The sequence below is a fragment of the Sinocyclocheilus grahami genome, unplaced genomic scaffold (assembly GCF_001515645.1).
Source record: "Sinocyclocheilus grahami isolate Dianchi unplaced genomic scaffold, SAMN03320097.WGS_v1.1 scaffold263.1, whole genome shotgun sequence".
NCBI lineage: Eukaryota > Metazoa > Chordata > Actinopteri > Cypriniformes > Cyprinidae > Sinocyclocheilus > Sinocyclocheilus grahami.
Window position 1 is genome coordinate 60,737 of NW_015505442.1, and position 18,781 is coordinate 79,517.

General features: G+C 34.9%; 2 protein-coding genes across 2 annotated transcripts in view; both read left to right on the forward strand.

Moving 5' to 3' along the window:
• Nucleotides 1–5,549, forward strand: part of LOC107599264 (multidrug and toxin extrusion protein 1-like) — an 8,336-nt gene extending 2,787 nt beyond the window's left edge. Inside the window, exons 10-18 of the mRNA XM_016290808.1 lie at nt 66–133; nt 535–643; nt 2,521–2,596; nt 3,811–3,880; nt 4,105–4,237; nt 4,790–4,884; nt 4,965–5,043; nt 5,156–5,388; nt 5,505–5,549. Of these exons, the coding sequence (XP_016146294.1) occupies nt 66–133; nt 535–643; nt 2,521–2,596; nt 3,811–3,880; nt 4,105–4,237; nt 4,790–4,884; nt 4,965–5,043; nt 5,156–5,388; nt 5,505–5,549 (908 nt within the window). The remainder of the gene's footprint in view (nt 1–65; nt 134–534; nt 644–2,520; nt 2,597–3,810; nt 3,881–4,104; nt 4,238–4,789; nt 4,885–4,964; nt 5,044–5,155; nt 5,389–5,504) is intronic.
• A 3,709-nt stretch (nt 5,550–9,258) lies between these two features.
• Nucleotides 9,259–18,074, forward strand: LOC107599236 (multidrug and toxin extrusion protein 1). Its single transcript, XM_016290770.1, has 17 exons — nt 9,259–9,546; nt 10,237–10,338; nt 10,418–10,486; nt 10,562–10,710; nt 10,997–11,039; nt 11,153–11,197; nt 11,456–11,553; nt 11,708–11,805; nt 13,073–13,186; nt 13,273–13,340; nt 14,241–14,349; nt 14,533–14,608; nt 14,896–14,965; nt 15,251–15,383; nt 17,173–17,267; nt 17,346–17,424; nt 17,509–18,074. Exons 1-17 carry the CDS (start codon nt 9,364–9,366, stop codon nt 17,739–17,741), a joined length of 1,764 nt encoding a protein of 587 aa, XP_016146256.1. The 5' UTR covers nt 9,259–9,363; the 3' UTR covers nt 17,742–18,074.
• The last annotated feature ends 707 nt before the right edge of the window (nt 18,075–18,781 follow it).

Genomic DNA, 18,781 nt, shown 5'->3' on the forward strand with positions numbered 1-18,781 from the left:
AATTTTACATATTTGTTAAAAATTTGTTTTTTTTTCCCCCCCCCCCCCCTACACATTTATTGCAGGACTCATCAGTGAAGTCGAGCTTGGGGCTCAGTCTGTCGTCTATGAACTGGCCAGCATTATGTACATGGTACTGTCAGCGTTGTTCCTGACTGGATCAACCTCTTTTGTTGGTCCCGGAAACAAACCCAACCCTAACTTCAAAATCCTAAACAAAAAGCATGCTCAAAAAGCATAAATTTAAAAAAAAAAATAAACAGCATGACTGTGTTCAACTCTGATAATAATAATAATAATAATAATAATAAATGTTTTTTTATCAGCAAATCAGCATATTAGATTTAGAAGTTAGAAGTTAGATTGAGAAGTTCCATGTGACACTGAAGACTGGAGCTAATGGCTGCTGAAAATTCAGCTTTGCCACCACAGGAATAAATTGCATTTTAAAATATATTTACAGAGAAAACAGTGCCAAAAAGTAGCCCAGTTTGCCATTGGTCACAAAGTCATTGTTTCCTCCTTGTCATTCAGTTTCCACTGGGATTTGCAGTGGCAGCCGGTGTGAGGGTGGGAAATGCACTTGGAGCTGGAAACACAGAACAAGCCAAGCTGTCTGCCAAACTGTCTTTAGTCTGTGGACGTAAGTGGTCATTTCAACAGCTTTAAATGATGCTGAATCAGTCTAATTATTTGGAAATCTGCTGATATATCAGTGCAATATCTGTCACGGTGCGTGCGGGGAGATGAAGCGAGGACTCAATCGCTGGAGAAATGGTATTTTATTTTAGTAAAAAACGAAACCAAAACAAACTCAAACCACCCCGAAGGGGAAAAACGGACAGGCAGAGCTAAAGCTGCACACATGCAGACACGAAAAACACACACAATGAGAAATGACGGATCAGCACAGGATGACAGACACAAGGAGAATAAATAGTAACCAAACGAGGAGGCTAACGAGGGAGACACAGGTGGAGCAACTAAAACAATAACGAGGTAACAAGATGGGAGGGGCCAGACAATAGACAGGAGAGAGCACATGGCAACAGACAAACACAACACAAGCCATGTGCTCCCAGAACACAGTCATCTGGTGGCCCTCCTGGGCACACCCGCTGAAGACTGTGACAATATCAAAAATAACATGTTACATCAATTATTGTTGAAATTAAACAAAGTATTACTTTTTTATTCGCTATTTTCACTAGCAACTGTTACATTTTCAGAACTCTTAGTACTAATATCACAACAAATCATCAAAAGTGCACTTTTTTCAAACATTTTAGCATATTTTCAATTGTCTTAGTACAGTACACAAAATCACAGATTATCCTTTTCGCACAAAATAAGTGTTTCATCTATATAAATGTTTCATTCACAGTAACTGCCTTTCATAAAGCTCTTACTATCAAACTTTTCATTTGCATGTCTTCTCATTCAATACATTTGTCTATTATTTAATCTAACTCATCTTAATGGTTAATCAGTGAACCATTTTGTGCATCTATTGATATGGGGGGGAGGGGAGGTTTAGGAGTAGGGTTAGTGTATGGGGTATAAAACCCACTACTCCTATGGAATGTCACCATAATGATAGGAATACCTGTGTGTGCATGCCTACATGCGTGTGTGTGTGTGTGTGTGTGTGTGTACCTACTTAACAATAGTTTGGGGACAAATTGGTACCCAGAAGTGAGCAAAGCCTGACAAAATCACTGAAAAACCTCCCTGTGAGGACATCCTAATTTGTAAAACTGTATGTTTTGCAATTTGTGAACATACAGCAGGATACAAGGGAGACAAACTTATCAGAGATGTATCAGAAGAAGGGAGACAGATGACATCAAATACAGCATTTTACATTACATTATGCCATGTGATATAGAGGCATTACCATGGTAGAGACTGCACATTACTATAACTCACCTTTCATCGGAAAAATTCAGCTACAGTATAGATTCAGTCATACTGCACAGTGAGGACATTCAGTAAACTCTGTTCCTGAACAAAAACGTATGGCCATGTCGTACCTTCATCACACCTTTTGATACAGTAACATACTGGATAAATACTTTTACAAACATTATGGATTTTATGTGAGTTATCCAAGTTGGGTAATGTTAAGTGTATTTTCTAACATGACAATTATTGCCCAAATTACTGTAATAATTTCATCAACAAAGATAATTTGAAACATGTATCTTGCATTGTTTGCTTCTGAATGTTAAAAGTACAACATTGTTTTAATTTAATAATTTAATTTAATTTGTTTTAAAAATGATTATATTGATTGAAAACATAATTGTAATGAATTATAATTGCATGAGATCAGTTTTGAAAGTAATGACTAACGAAGTGTGATCTGTTTGGATTTTTGTACTAAGAGTTTTGAAAATATACACCTTACTTGTGAAAGTACCAAAGTGATTTAAAAAACTCTAATATTATTGTTACTCATACAGTGATGTTTTACAGTCATTTTCTTTCAATACCTGATTCATTTCTCTTCTACTCTAGTACTTGTGTCCTGTGTGGTTGCAACCATAATTGGAGGTACTAACAATGTTATTGGATACATCTTTAGCACAGATGAGTAAGTTACCAGAATTACTGTTAATAGTAGTCCACATGGTGATCTTATTATCTCACAGGGCTTTTTATTATTATTTTAACACTAGAACCGCCAGGGGTCGCTGTATACATAAAACCGCCAGCGGGTAAATTTTACCCACGCACATGACAGCTGTTTCTGAATGGGTAAAGAACATATTATTTCACTGTATTATGCTACTGTCTTCACAAAGAAGTGTCTAGAGTCATGAAATGATTATGTGTAGTCATCAACTATATTTTTGTCCTGTTGTTTTATGTTCAAAACTTTTTTATGCAGGCTACACAGTCACTTTTCATAACTGTCAATATTAAGCTAAACAAGCCTGCACACTGACAACAGAATTAGAAGGAAGTAAATACATATTTGGGTGGTGTAACAGGCTATTATAATACAATGTCAATAATCAATATATTAAGATAACCTATGTTATTTAAATTACTAAAATAGCCAATAATGAGCAATAATAATTCACCACATTGATGTTGCCATGACAAATTCAAGCGCACAGCTTCAACTAATTAATTATTAATTTGTTTAGTTATATCATTTATAATTTTAATTATACAAGAAGAACACCAGTAAACTCGGGTAATTAAAAAAAAGAAGGTTTTATTCATTAGCCTGTTTCAGATCGGATTTTTTTTCTTCAGGAAACAGGCAGACTAGAATAAATAGCAACACAGAAGCGAACAATAAACGATAGAAATGGCAAAACAAAAATTAAATAATTAATCCAAATTTTGAACGCTTATAGGTATAAATGTTTTTAACAACAGTGGATTGTAAATCACACAATTTTAGTAAAAGTCAGTGACTGGGAGACTTTAATGTTTTATTAAAAATAAAACATAATATATATGTACGTTTTAAAAACGGGCAAAGTTTACCCCGTGGCGGTTCTAGTGTTTCACGTGACAATGTTGAAATTATGTTACGGTTTCTGTTGATTGTGTGACTGGTTTTTCATTAAATATGTCCCTGGACCACAAAACCAGTCATAAAGGTCAAGTTCTTCGAAATTGAGATTTATACATCATCTGAAAGCTGAATAAATAGTTTCCATTGATGTATGGTTTGTTAGGATAGGACAATATTTGGCCGAGATACAACTATTTGAAAATCTGGAATCTGAGGGTGCAAAAAAAATATTGAGAAACTCGCCTTTATTGGCTCTGTAACTCTCTGTCTTGCAGGGAAATTGTCCTCAGAGTATCAGACGTCATGGTCATGTATGGCTTTGTTCATCTATTTGATGCCACTTCGGTAAGTTTATTAATGTTCTTTAAACAAAGTTTGTATGCTTGAAAAATAGTCTTGTCATCTTTTAAGTTTTTTGTTTGGAGATATATGGACTGGGAAGGAAACATAAAGCTTCATAGCATTAGAATTATTAATTTCAAGTGGCCTGCTCTTTGTATATCACACATATTGTGAATCCATTGTGATATTGTCCATTTTTTGATCATCCAAATGTGTTCTGATTGTAGGCTATTACAGGTGGCATTGTCAGAGGTGTTGGAAAGCAACTGCTTGGTGCTCTTTGTAACATTGTGGGATATTATTTTGTGGGATTTCCAATTGGAGTGTCCCTGATGTTTGCTCTCAACATGGGCATAATTGGTAATAAAGTGGATTGCTACATTAAAGCTACTTCATAATTTTGAAATATTGGAAATAGGAAGCTGTAATTTGTAAAAATGTATGCTTCACCCTATGATTTTCTTTCAAACGTGGAATACCCAAAGAGACATTTATTTATTTTAATTTGAATGCCTTTCCATTGTACTCTCTTAAAAATAAGGGTTAAAAAGTGGTGTTTTTTCAGCGATGTCATCGAAGAATTATTTGCATTCCCCAAAGAACTTTTCAGTGAAGAGTTCTTAAAAAAATATATTTTTCTTGGTGTGAAGAACATTTTAATAATCTGATGAAACTTCTTCTCAATAGAAGCTTTTGTGCAATGGAAAGATTCCATGGATGTTAGAGCTTCTTCATTGAACCATAGATGCCAATAAAGAACCATTATTTTTAAGAGTGTAGATAACAGGTTTCTTTATGTCCTGATGCCATTTGTAGTGACAGAGCTATTTAACGCTGTACTCTATTGCTCTATATAAGTACTGTAACAGCCAATAAACAACATTACCATGCTGAATACCTTTTTATTGTTAGGTCTCTGGATTGGGTTTTTTGGCTGTGTTTTCCTACAGTCCTTGTTCTTCATCATCCTCATTTGCAAACTGGACTGGAAAAAAGCGACTCAAGAGGTGAGACATTTTACTTCATCCACATCTATATAGTCTATTTGGATAGATGATGACTGCAGTCTTTATCTTCTTATTTTCAGGCTTTAATCAGAGCAGGTGTACAAGTCCCTGAGACCAAAGATGAATCTTACGCTATGGAAAATAAGGGTTATACAGAAGGTAGTTTCTGTCTGTTGTATGATGACCTCAGTGGTCAAAAAAAAAAAAGTGTCTTTCATCATGGACTTGGTCTATTGACTGATTATGTTGTCTTTTGTTCATTCTTGAACAGAAGTACCACAGCAGTCCCAGCACAATGAAGAAGGCCAGACAGATGCAAACACAGACCTCGAAGGGCTCAGTAAAAGAGAAGGAGGAATAACAAATGCTGTTGCACTGGTCACAGTTGGCGCGGTTTTGACCACCAAACAGCTGGTTGTCCGTCGAGGACTCGCGGTTTTCTTCATGCTGCTTATACTAGCTGGAGGGATTGTGTTAAATGTGGTGCTCACTGGATTTCTCAGAGTATAGTAAGTTCAGGGATTTGTAGGTATTGAAAATGTAAAAAAAAAAAGCAAATGTAATAGTATTTGATGTAGATGTGTTTTCTTCTCCCATTCTGTTGTTTTAAAACTTTGCAGGGGAAAAAAAAAAACCTTGACAACTACAGAGGTCCTGTTAGTTAAGACATTCGGACACTAACTGACTGAGTTTTTGTGCTTTTGCCTTTATACTCCATTACAATGGATTTGAAATAAAACAATCAAGATAGGATGCAGACTTTAAGCTTTAATTTAAGGGGTTGAACAAATATATAACATAAAATGTTATATATTTGTATACAACATTTACAATTTTCAGGGGCTCAAATGTAATTGGACAAATAAATGTAACCATAAATAAAATATTCATTTTGAATATTTTGTTGAGAATCCTTTGCAGGCAATGAGTTTCCTCCTTTATGATGCTTTGCCAGGCCTTTACTGCAGCTGACTTCAGTTGTTGTTTGTTTGTGGGTCTTCCTGCCTTTAGTTTTGTCTTCAGCAAGTGAAATGCATGCTCAATCGGGTTGTGAGGAAATTGACTCTGCCATTGCAGAATATTCCACTTTTTTACGTAAAAAAAACTCCTGGGTTGCTTTTGCTGTATGCTTTGAGTCATCGGCCATTTGTACTATGAAGCGCTGTCCAATCAACTTCCTGCTCCATTTGGCTGAATCTGGGCAGAGAGTATATCCCTATTCACTTCAGAATTCTTCCGGCTGTTTCTGTCCTCTTTCACATCATCACTAAACACCAGTAACCCAGTGCCACTGGAAGCCATACATGCTCATGCCATCACACTGCTCCACCATGTTTCACAGATGATGTTGCATGCTTTGGATCATGACCTGTTCCAAGCCATCTCCATATTTTTTTCCTTCCCATCATTCTGGTACAGGTTGATCTTAATTTCAGCCGTCCAAAGAATGTTTTCCAGAAGTGGTCTGGCTTTTTTAGATTAGACATCTAATCTGGCCTTGTTTGCACCTTGTGTTGAACCCTCTGTATTTGCTCTCGTGAAGTCTTCTCTTGATTGTAGACTTTGACAGTGACACACCTACCTCCTGGTGGGGTGGGAGTTGAAAAACTTTTTGAATTTGAAGATCAGGGTAAATTTAACTTAGTTTGTCTCCTGGGGAACGTGTAACTATCTTCTGTAGCCTCTGAAGGGCAGTACTAAATGAAAAACATGATATTTAGGCAAAAAAAAATAAAAAATACACATCTCCATTCTGTTCAAAAGTTTTCACCCCCTGCTCTTAATGCATTGTTTTTCCTTCTGGAGCATCAGTGAGTGTTTGAACCTTCTTTAATAGTTGCATACGAGTCCCTCAGTTGTCCTCAGTGTGAAAAGATGCATCTCAAAATTCTATTGTTGGAAAGGGTTCAAATTCACAAAAATGCTGGAAACCCAAAGAATTTGTGGGACCTGAAGTATTTTTCTGAAGAACAGCAGGCAGTTTAACTGTTCAGGACAAACAAGGGACTCATGAACAAGTATCACTAAACAAAAAAACACAGCTGTGGATCATTCAGGTAAGAACACGGTATTAAAAATCAAAGGGATGTAAACTAATTATGTAACAAGAGAATAATTTGTGTCTGTGAGAGCTTGTGTTCCATATTGTAAAAGGTGCATCATGTTCCTGTTTCTATCCCATGTACTTTTCCCTGCCCTTGTGTCTTATCAATTTTCACTAGTAATTAAACTGCAAAAATTAAAAAATAAATACATGCATACATAATGAATCAGAATATTTTTCAGTTTTACCTTGTCAGTGAAGTCTCAGACACTGGCCAAGTAACAATATGTAACAGTTTTAATTCCCATGCACAGTATGATCTCCTTTATTTAATATTTGACCAGATTGCAGTTTACTGTGTGACTTTTTAAGATGATTTGAAGATGATTCAGCTGAATGAAAGAGTTTCTGATGAGTCATGACAGATCAGGTTGTTATTATTATTATTATTATTATTTAATTGTATCAACTAGGCAGCATTACATATATAATAATAAAAATGTTCCCCTAGATGCCTGTTTTCATGACCTTTAACATGAAAAATGAACATTACACTGGTTTCAGTATCTTTACAAACATAAACAACACAAGCTGTGTGCTGGACATTGGGTCAAGATATTAGCATATAAATTGAATTGAAACCCTGAAGGTACAGAACATTTCTGTTTGTCTTCATTCTGCCAATACTTATTATTTTATTATGTTTAATGTTGTATTTAGGGCATTGGATTCCATTAGTAAATAATATTTTGTTATCTTATACTCTACCTGGCTGGTGAAGGAGCCACATGGGCTGGTTACATTGTAACTAAATCTAAATTGTTAAAATTAATAAAATATCATAAATTCATCAGATAAGTGGATTAATAAATTTTTTTTATCATTTTGTTAGTTTGCTTCTTTATTTATAAAGCTGTTAGCCTTTTAACATTTTGCCAACTAAAACCTCAATCTAATGTTAGTCATGAATTAATAAGTGATGATTTATAAAAAAAATTTTACTTGCAGGGGTCTCTTAAAGGGATAGTTCACCCAAAAATTTAAATTCTGTCATTAATCACTCACCCTCATGTCGTTCCAAACCCGTAAGACCTTCGTTTATATTTGGAACACAAATTAAGAAATGTGTGATGAAATCCGAGAACTTTCTGACCCTGCATATACAGCAACGCAACTACTCAGACTACCCAGAAAGGTAGTAAAGACATCGTTACGATAGTCCATGTGACATCAGTGGTTCAACCGTAATGTTATGAAGCTACGAGAATATTTTTTGTGCGCAAAGAAAACAAAACTTCTCTTCTGTGTCAATCTTCACCACGCGTTCATGAGTGTACCATGACACATACATGTGGTGCAGCTGACACAGGAATTGGTATTCTGACAAAGAACCTGGATGCTCTGTGCCTTGTTTACAAACAGAGGAATTCACGCCCATGTCATTGTCCCCCCCCACCCAATTTTCACATTGGGCATTGTCACGCCCGAGCCATTGTCGTAGCGCTATCGTGAACACGTTTGTTTGTCCCACCAGAGAAAACTGTGGGGATAAATAAGCAGCCACAGCTGCTCCTGTTCATTGAAGGTTGAATAAATTACATACAGTTAACTTTTGACAAACCTAAATTATAATTATACCATTATAACAATCCGATTGTAATAAAAAAATGCTGTTTGTACTACAGAATACATATTATTGTGTAAAAATAAAAGTATGTTTCTTTACCTTTTCGTTCAATTTTTTATAATTCATTGTATTTTCCAGAATTTTTTAAATAAAATTCTTTCTCTCTCTCTCTCTCTCTCTCTCTCTCTCTCTCTCTCAATTTTTTATAATTCATTGTATTTTCCAGAATTTTTAAAATAAAATTCTTTCTCTCTCTCTCTCTCTCAGTCTCTCGCTCTCGCTCTCTCTTTTCAATTGTTGGCTATTTTACTGTATATGCATTATCAGAGGTGATAGAAAGCAAATCATTGGTGCTCTTTTTGTGGGATATTTTGTGGGATTCCCAATTTCAGTGTTCCTGATATTTGCTCTCAACAGCATTCTTGGTAAGAAAATTAAAATGACTTGTGTAAGGACTTGAAATTAGCAGTGTATTAAAAGCTGAATAATATATATATATATATATATATATATATATATAAAAACAAAAAATGAATGAAGTTCCACAGTCTCAATTGTCTCTATTGAAATTTCTGTTTAAATGCTTTTGCCCCTTTAATGAAACCTGACCCAAGCATGCAGTGACTTCTGTTTATGTAATAACCTCGTGGAGTTCAGCAGGCAGGGCTAAACTTACAACCACATTTTGAGATCCACCCAGACGTCTCCCTGCAATGGACCTTTAGCACAATATCTTTCATGCAGATGTTGTCCTGTATTGTAACCAAATATAAGCTGCTTTGTGTCAAAGACTTTAGAAATAACGAAAATGGACAGTATTAATACAGTAACCCAGATACACTGGCACTCAAAACCGGAGAAAAGTGATGATGATCAGTCAACATCAAGTTCACAGGTTGTTTGTGGAGGATGTCGAAAGAAACTCCGGAGTTTGTTACCGGTGAATTATAAAGAAGAAATTGTAGAGCTGCTAAAACTGGCTGGACCAGTGGTAAGTGTGAAAAGTGTATAGATTTTAAAGGCTCTTTAAACTTTGCTTGTAGACAATCTACTAATCATATATTGAGATGATTTTAATTCAGTGTTGATTGAAAAACGTTTTGTAAATTTCAAAATTTTTATTTCTTTGAATGGAAAATTAACCTTGACAATAAAACAAAATAATGCAAATAAATTATACGTTTTTTTAACATAATAGCAATAGACATGATGAGATCACACTTTAAATTTTGTAGAAGACATAATAACATAAATATGCATCTTTAAAAATAGATGGATTTAATTCAGTTTATCTGTCTATCTATCTATCGATCTATCGATCTATCTATCTATCTATCTATCTATCTATCTATCTATCTATCTATCTATCTATCTATCTATCTATCTATCTATCTATCTGTCTATCTGTCTCTCTGTCTGTCTGTCCGTTTATAGATTCATTTATATAAACACATTTTCTGAGACTTGTTTATAAAAAATAAGCTGGAGGTTGCACCTGAATGTAAATGAATAGTAAGTTTAGCAGAATAATGTAAAATAATTATCAAATACTTAGTCAGTAGTGGCTGTAATCAGTTTTGTCTCAAGAATAGGGGACATATATAATATAGTGTTATGAATAAAGTGACAATGTCTTGTGGTTGTTATCACATCCTCAAAAAGGTTTTCTCTCTTCATGCAGTTTATATCTCAGCTGATGATCTTTCTGATCAGCTTTATCAGCACTGTGTTCTGTGGACACTTGGGGAAAACAGAACTGGCCAGTGTGGCTCTGGCTATTGCTGTGAGTTCACAAAATAACTTAATTATGGCAATCATTAAATCTCTCATTGTGTTTGTAAATACATCCTTTTTGCTCACAGGTTATTAATGTGACCGGCATCTCCATCGGCTCTGGATTGGCATCTGCATGTGATACACTCATCTCTCAGGTCTGATAGTGAATGTTCAGTCATGTGAGTGTCGTTTGTACTCAGGTGTCATTTGAATTGAATTGTGTCCTCCAGACGTTTGGCAGTAATAATCTGAAGCGGGTGGGTGTGATACTACAGAGAGGGATTCTCATCCTCCTGTTGGCCTGTTTCCCCTGCTGGGCGCTGCTCATTAACACCGAGCCCATCCTGCTGGCTGTCCGACAGAGTCCCAGTGTGGCCAGGTCTGACACTTTCAGCATTTACTGGATGTCATGCATTAAATAATGTTCCTGTTTAGCAAAACGTACCTGAATCTGCTGATAAAACACTAGTTGTCAGGATATTTTAATGGAAGTAAATTACAGAAGTATTGTGAAATAAGTTGGTTTAAACATAATGTCATATAATTTGGGCATGTGACAGTCACATGGACCTACAGTTTGTGTCAGTGAAGCTTCTTTAACTGTGTGTGATTATTTTCTCTCTCTCTCTCTCTCTCTCTCTCTCTCTCTCTCTCTCTCTCAACAGTCTGTCACAACTCTATGTAAAAATATTCATGCCTGCTCTGCCTGTGAGTGGCACATTAAACATTTTAAAATTTTCCACTATAACTATGAATAATTAATACATTAAAAGCTATTCCACTATATGTTCCACAATATGACTTTTAAAAACTATTTTCAGGCAGCCTTTATGTATCAGCTGCAAGGACGGTATCTTCAAAATCAGGTAAACCCAGGCAATGTTTTTCCATTGTTATTTTGCCTGAGTTTAGTGTTCATATATAGCCTACACTGTAAAAAGTGGGAACCAGCAATTGTTACCTTAAAGAGCTATTTTTACCTGATTTAAGCAATAAAATATATGCGAGTGTGTGTTTTAGATATGAGTGATTTAGATATGAAATAATATTTTTGACTTGAATAAAAATAATTTTAATGTTATAATTTTTTCAGTATGATGGTCTGTTTTTCTTTGTTTGTTTAGGGTATTATTTGGCCTCAGGTCATCACAGGAGCAGCAGGAAACATCCTCAATGCTTTAATAAACTACATCTTCCTTCATCTGCTTGATCTTGGTGTGCCGTAAGAAGCTGTCTAGATTCTGTTTATCCTGTTTCCATGGATCTTAGTTTGTTTTCATTTATTTCTAAAGAACCAAGGCTTAAAAGTAATAATGAGGTCGCAATAACTTATTGTTTTGTGTGGGGTTTTTTTTCTCATTTTTTCGAACTCACAGAGGATCTGCTGCTGCAAACACTATTTCCCAGTATTTCTTAGCTGTGTTTCTCTACGTATACATCCGCTGGAAGGACCTGCATAAAGCCACATGGGATGGTGACTGTTTTATTTGGTTGGGTTATTTGAGTGTATGGTTTATGATATAGGACACAAAAGATTTGCTCTGTTTTATAGTGCAATATGACATTCAAAACTTAAAAGAGTCAAGGAATGTGACTGGTAAATGTATTTTCACCACATGCCTTTTCACTACAAACTAGTTTTGAAATGTTTAAAGGAACACTCCACTATTTTTGAAAATAGGCTCATTTTCCAACTCCCCTAGAGTTAAACAGTTGAGTTTTACCGTTTTCTAAGTCATTCAGCCGATCTCCGGGTCTGGCGGTAGCACTTTTAGCTGTAGCTTAGCATAGATCATTGAATCTGATTAGACCGTTAGCATCTCGCTCAAAAATGACCAAAGAGTTTCTATATTTTTCCTATTTAAAACTTGACTCTTCTGTAGTTACATCGTGTACTAAGACCGACGGAAAATGAAAAGTTGCGATTTTCTAGGCCGGTATGGCTAGGAACTATACTCTCATTCCGGCATTATAACCAAGGAACTTTGCTGCCATACTATGGGTGCAGCAGGCGCAATAATATTACGCAGCGCCTGAAAATAGTCCCCAGCACGCTCCCTGTGCAAGCAGGTGGTCACGTTGGTTATGTTGACAGAAGTTAGCCTATTTTCAGGCATGGCGTAATATCATTATCGAAACTCGATGGTCATTTTTGAGCGAGATGCCAACAGTCTAATCAGATTCAATGATCTATGCTAAGCTACAGCTAAAAGTGCTACCGCCAGACCCAGAGATCGGCTGAATGGATTCCAAAACGGTAAAACTCAACTGTTTAACTCTAGGGGAGTTGGAAAATTAGCCTTTTTTTTTTCAAAAATAGTGGAGTGTTCCTTTAAATGTTACTATAGTTTAATCTTTTTGTTTTATTATTCCATGAATTACTCACCTTTTAAAAATAGTTTTAACATTAAATAAATATTTCAAAGGTGATTATGTCACGGGAGAAATATGTAACCGTTTTATGTCTTGGTGCAAAGTATGTTGTTTTCTTTTTTTAATATTTGACCAGAAAGTTGTTCACTATGTGACTTTTTAAGATGATGTGGTGGAGAGTTCACTGAAATGTTTCTGATGAGTCATGTTCATTTTATAACATACTGCCTTCATAGGTACTCAGTGTTGAAACGTCATATCTTTTTTGCCAATCTTCATCTGTTATTATTGAATAAATAAATCTGGTATTTGATTTATTGTTAATTAGTCTGATATATAAATGTGTGTATTTTTCCCATGTTTCCTAGGCTGGTCTCTTGACTGTCTGCAGGAGTGGGGTGCCTTCATTCGCTTGGCTTTTCCCAGCATGCTCATGCTATGTGTGGAGTGGTGGACATATGAGATTGGTGGATTCCTAGCAGGTTTGCGATATGTTATTGTTTTTATGTAATTATATTTGTTTGAGTCATGAATATATTTGTGATCTTGATGTATTTTATTGTTGTAGGGCTAATCAGTGAGACTGAGCTAGGAGCCCAATCTGTTGTGTATGAGCTGGCCACTATTGCATATATGGTAGGTGTACAAATGTTGGCTTAACCTGTAACAAAAACAAAACTGTACACTTGTGCTGATTTCAGGGGTATTCAGACCCAACAGCACCAGTTTTTTACTAGTTAATGGTTCTAATGATTAATGGTAAACTAATGGTTAATGGGTCAATATATTAGGTTATCATTACGTTCATATAAAAGATAAACTGAAATTGGAACCTGTTGACAGAACTGTGGAACTAAGAAGTGCCTCATTTCTGTTATTCCACATTCACTATTTACATTACTTAAAGTATCATTTCTCATTAGCAAATATTATTTTGTTATCCTCTGCATGGGTGGTGAAAACAGATACATGGGTTGGTAACAGCAACCAGATCATACATTGTAACTAAATACACCAGCCTTTTATTTCTTTTTTTTTTTCTTAAACAACTCACTGTAATATATATCAAATTGAACAAATGATCAAAGTATTAGATCCTGAAAGCTGTAATATTGCATATTTGTATGAAGAGCATGCACAGGAATGCAGTTGCATAACCTATACCGCTTTACTGACGATGCAGATTTTCCCTCATGGGAAAGAGGTTTGTGTGAGGTTTAACTTAAAATCTGTAACAGTTGCCAAGCAACCACAGACGTAACCCATTCTTTAATTGAGATGATTATATCTGGCCCCAGAAATAACTGAAATACTGTATATGTACAGTTTGTAAAGTTTTAATAATAAATACAAAAAAAAAGACAAAAATCATTGCTGTTGAAATATGATATTAGAAGAATTACAGCAGCAACAAGTTCTGTTTCTGAACATCTGTGATAAATTATACTTTAATTCCTTTGTTTAAAGGAGACAGATTAGCTTGAACATAAGTTGTTTTCTTTTGTCATTCAGTTTCTTATTATTCTCACCTTTTAGTTTCCACTGGGATTTGCTGTGGCAGCCAGTGTGAGGGTGGGAAATGCACTCGGAGCTGGAAACACAGAACAAGCCAAGCTGTCTGCCAAAGTGTCTTTAGCCTGTGGACGTATGTGATCTGTTCATCAACAGCTTTGTCATAACTGATGCTTAAGATGCCCAGATGTTTCAAAGAAAAATTGCATAATTGAACATTGTTTATTATAAAAATGTACATTTATATAGTTATTATTGGTTTATGGTTACTGGTTTTGGTTAACCTTCATGGTGTGCTTTATTATTTTTTTTCTAGTGCTTGTTTCTTGTGTGGTTGCAACCTTATTTGGAAGTACAAAAGATATTATTGGATACATCTTTACCACAGAAGAGTAAGTGTTTACAGAAATCTACTGTTCAGATTGCATTACACTAAAAAGCAATATAACATTTTACATTGGATATTGAGTATATTCAAAGAATACAGTACCAAGAAGGTACACTTCTATTAATATGAAAAGGAGAAACTGCAACATGTAGTATGTCAGCTTGTGTAAAGAAGTCCCATCTTCTGAATAAATATTCATTTTTGGAATCGTATTGGGAGCATGTAATTGTGGCCATTAAAACATTTAACAATTAATATCTGATCTGTGTACTAAACTATCTCTCTCTATAGGGAGATAGTGTTCAGAGTATCAGAGGTCATGATCATGTATGGCTTCTTTCATTTATTTGATGCCACTGCGGTAAGATTTAATTTGTCCAATATTTGAACAAAATTTTGCACTAGAAAAAAAAAGTATTGTTTTCCAGTATATCTGAACATCTGTAAATATGCATTTACTTTGTGAAGCAAAATTGCATAAAATATTAAAACTCTAGACATTATTTGTAAAATTCTGTTTATTACATCACTGGTATAAAGTGTGTGGTTATATTCTGATGTCTGTATTTTGCTTTCAATCTTTATTTCTGGTATTCACTTCAGATATTGTCAATGTCTGATATATATATTTTTTTTCTATCTGTAGGGCATTACAGGTGGCATTGTCAGAGGTGCTGGAAAGCAGCTGCTCGGTGCTCTTTGTAATATTGTGGGATATTATTTTGTGGGATTCCCAACTGGAGTGTCTCTGATGTTTGCTCTCAGCATGGGCATAATCGGTAGGTGTCTTGCGAACACATTCAAGCCTGGGAAGCCACATGATAACATAAGAGTTTAATGTGGTGAAATAGAAACATTCCCAGTGGCTTTGCTTAAATACACTTGAACAACCTCTGTGTAATCAAAATACTTTTTCATCCCTCTGGTGCCCCTCAAGTTACTTTTGGCCAAAAAAAAAAAACACTTTGAATGTTGAATGTGTGCCTGGGCTACCACGCTGAATGGCTTGACTCTAGTCTAGAAATGTGTCGTTAACAAGCAGATATCACGTTGCAGGCTGATAGAGGTAAGAAAACCCAGCAAACACCTGAGCAAGAATCAAAATGTAATTATTTTTTTGTAATTGTCACTGACATAACCCTTTATCTTCTTATTTGAATAAGTGAAAAGCCATTAGAAGCGATAAATAAATGACAGGAGCATAATGAAACATTGCCCTTGGAAATAAATGAACACATCATTGGAGCATGGGGATATTTTTGTTGCATTATTCTAAATAAATAGATTATGATCTACATATAAATGTAAAGCGATGAACAAAAATCAACATATTGACAAATAAATTAAATGAGATCAACAAATAAATCTTAGAGTTTCACAAACATGAATTAAATTCACAAATAAATAAAATGAGATTTGCAATCCACAAATGCGTGCAGCAATTAATAATTCATCTGCATTGGCTCAAATAGGAAATTTGAGCCAATGCTTCTGACCACGACTTGGTCAGAAGAGTGGCTATTATCTGATTAGCTGGAGTAGATGATGGGTGGAGTCCACACATTTGTGGATGTGTCAGTGCGATGCTAGAAATGTTTCAGAATCCACAAATGCGTGCAGCAATTCACAAATGCACAGGACACGATTCACAAATGAATGCCAGGCAAAGTTGTGTTTGTGACAAAAAAAGATATTTGTGAATGTGATTTAAATCTAATTTTATTTATTTGTGAATTTAATTAATGTTTTTCTTGTGAAACTCTAAGATTTATTTGTAAATATGTTTATTTCTTGTTAATCTCTTTACATTTATTTGTGAATCATGATCTATTTATTTGGAATAATGCAACAAAAATATCTCCATATAGGAGGTCATACGGCTAAATATGATGCACCCCAGTTAATAGTGTATACAAGCAATGCTTATTTCATTTTAACCTGTTCTCAAATCTGTAGCAGAGTCGGCACAGAGAACAATTACATATTATAGAGTACTTGCTGCTGCAAAAACACAATTGTGTAAATGCTGCCGCTTATATAAGCAGACCACACAATATGCAGAGTGATATGGAGTAAAAGATTTGAGATGCTTTCTGAAAGCGCTCTGCAAACTGCTACAGCCAACACTGGCCAAGTATTTGAATGTTAAGAGCAAGATTTTAATAGTAATAGTTGTTTACTAGCAGATTGAATTAAGCACCTATCAGTCTGTGCCATCTAGAGTTTCATTACAGAACTTTGTATTTACACTTTTTTGGGATACAATGATGCAGAAAAATATACAGCAATGAAGGGGTTAAATTCTAAAACATGATGAGTACAAAATAGACACAAATGTTATTGCATTATTTTATTGAAATCCCCTTAAAATACAAATACTAAATAAAAATAATATTGAACCAAAAACATTCATTTAATTGAAAAAAAGTTTCACTCAAGGTGTTTGTTCACTTTAACTGCCAAGGAGTACAAGTGTGACTCGTAATTTAGGAGCATTAGAGGGTTAAACTCAGTTACCATGCTGAATTCATCCATCCATCCTTTCTTGCCTCTTTTCTCAATTGTTAGGTCTGTGGATTGGGTTTTTTGGATGTGTTTTCCTACAGTCTTTGTTCTTTATCATCCTCATTTGCAAATTGGATTGGAAAAAAGCAACTCAAGAGGTGGGTCTATTTTCTTAATCCACATCTATATTCTGTTTTGATAGATAATGACTTAAGTCTTTATATTTTTATTTTCAGGCCTTGATCAGAGCAGGTGTACAAGCCCCTAAGACTAAAGATGAATCTTACGCTATGGAAAATAAGGGCTGCACAGAAGGTATTTTCTGTCTGTGGTGTATGAAAAATGAACAAATTGGACTTTCCCTGTTAACTAATAAAATTGTCCTTTGTCCTTGTACAGAAGTATCACAGGAATCCCAGCACACTGAAGAAGGCCAAACAGATGCAAACACAGATGTGGAAGGGCTCCGTGAAGGAGGAGGAATAACAGATGCTGGCACAAAGATCGCAGTTGGCGCGGTTTTGACCACCAAACAGCTCGTTATCCGTCGAGGACTTGCGGTTTTCTTCATGCTGCTTATACTAGCTGGAGGGATTGTGTTAAATGAGGTGCTCACTGGATTTCTCAGATGAGCATAATAAATACAGAGCTTTGTCTGCAATCCAAATTATTATATATTTTTTTAGAAAATCCACCATTGACTGGGCCACCTAAACAAAGTTAATAGTATTTTAAGTAGATGATTATGTTTTGTTTATTTTTTAATTCCAAGCAGCCTTTTTGTAATCTCTGGTATTAGATGTGTTAAATGTGTCATGGAATTGGACTGTGAAAGTAAAACATTTCTGGAAGTGATGTTTTTTGAATTTCAAGATAAGATGTAATGGTTACTTGACATGTATTTTTAATTTATTGTCAGTATTGGGTTTGTTTGTCAAGCACATTTCCGATGAAGACCATTTTTACCCAGGAAAAAAATCCTGTGAATGTATAGTTCTTTTATTAAAATATATACTTATTACTCATATACTTTAAAAAAAAATAAAAAAATGAAAAAATAAAAAATAAGGACATCTAAGGTACCTTATTTCAGATATGCACATTCTCTAGGAGAAAATTAGGTTACACTTTATTTTAAGGTGTCCTTGTTACAGTGTAATTATACACTGTAAAAAAAGAAATTCCGTAAAAAAACGGATAATGTACAGGCAGAAAATTACCAGAACATTTTCTGTTAAATTTACGGACATTTCCTTCAACATTAAAACGGAAAATTCTGTAGATTTACATTATCTTCTGTAACATAAACGGACAATCCGTTATGCAGAAATTTCTCAAAAATTATAGCATACTTTTTTTCTTTTTCTGCATGTTCAGTCCAAGTTCCATGTTGATATTTGAAAGAAAAGAAAACGCTCAAATTGTACATGGATTCTCGAAGTTGTTCATACAGGTGCATCTCAATAAATTAGAATGTCGTGGAAAAGTTAATTTATTTCAGTAATTCAACTCAAATTGTGAAACTTGTGTATTAAATAAATTCAATGCACACAGACTGAAGTAGTTTAAGTCTTTGGTTCTTTTAATTGTGATGATTTTGGCTCACATTTAACAAAAACCCACCAATTCACTATCTCAACAAATTAGAATACTTCATAAGACCAATAAAAAA

Excerpts from the sequence above, each read along its gene's own strand:
- LOC107599236 (XM_016290770.1), top strand. The coding sequence starts at position 9,364 with ATGGACAGTATTAATACAGTAACCCAGATACACTGGCACTCAAAACCG. Across the intron at positions 11,040-11,152 it reads TATTCATGCCTGCTCTGCCT|GCAGCCTTTATGTATCAGCT; the intron begins GTGAGTGGCACA and ends AACTATTTTCAG. Across the intron at positions 11,198-11,455 it reads GACGGTATCTTCAAAATCAG|GGTATTATTTGGCCTCAGGT; the intron begins GTAAACCCAGGC and ends TTGTTTGTTTAG.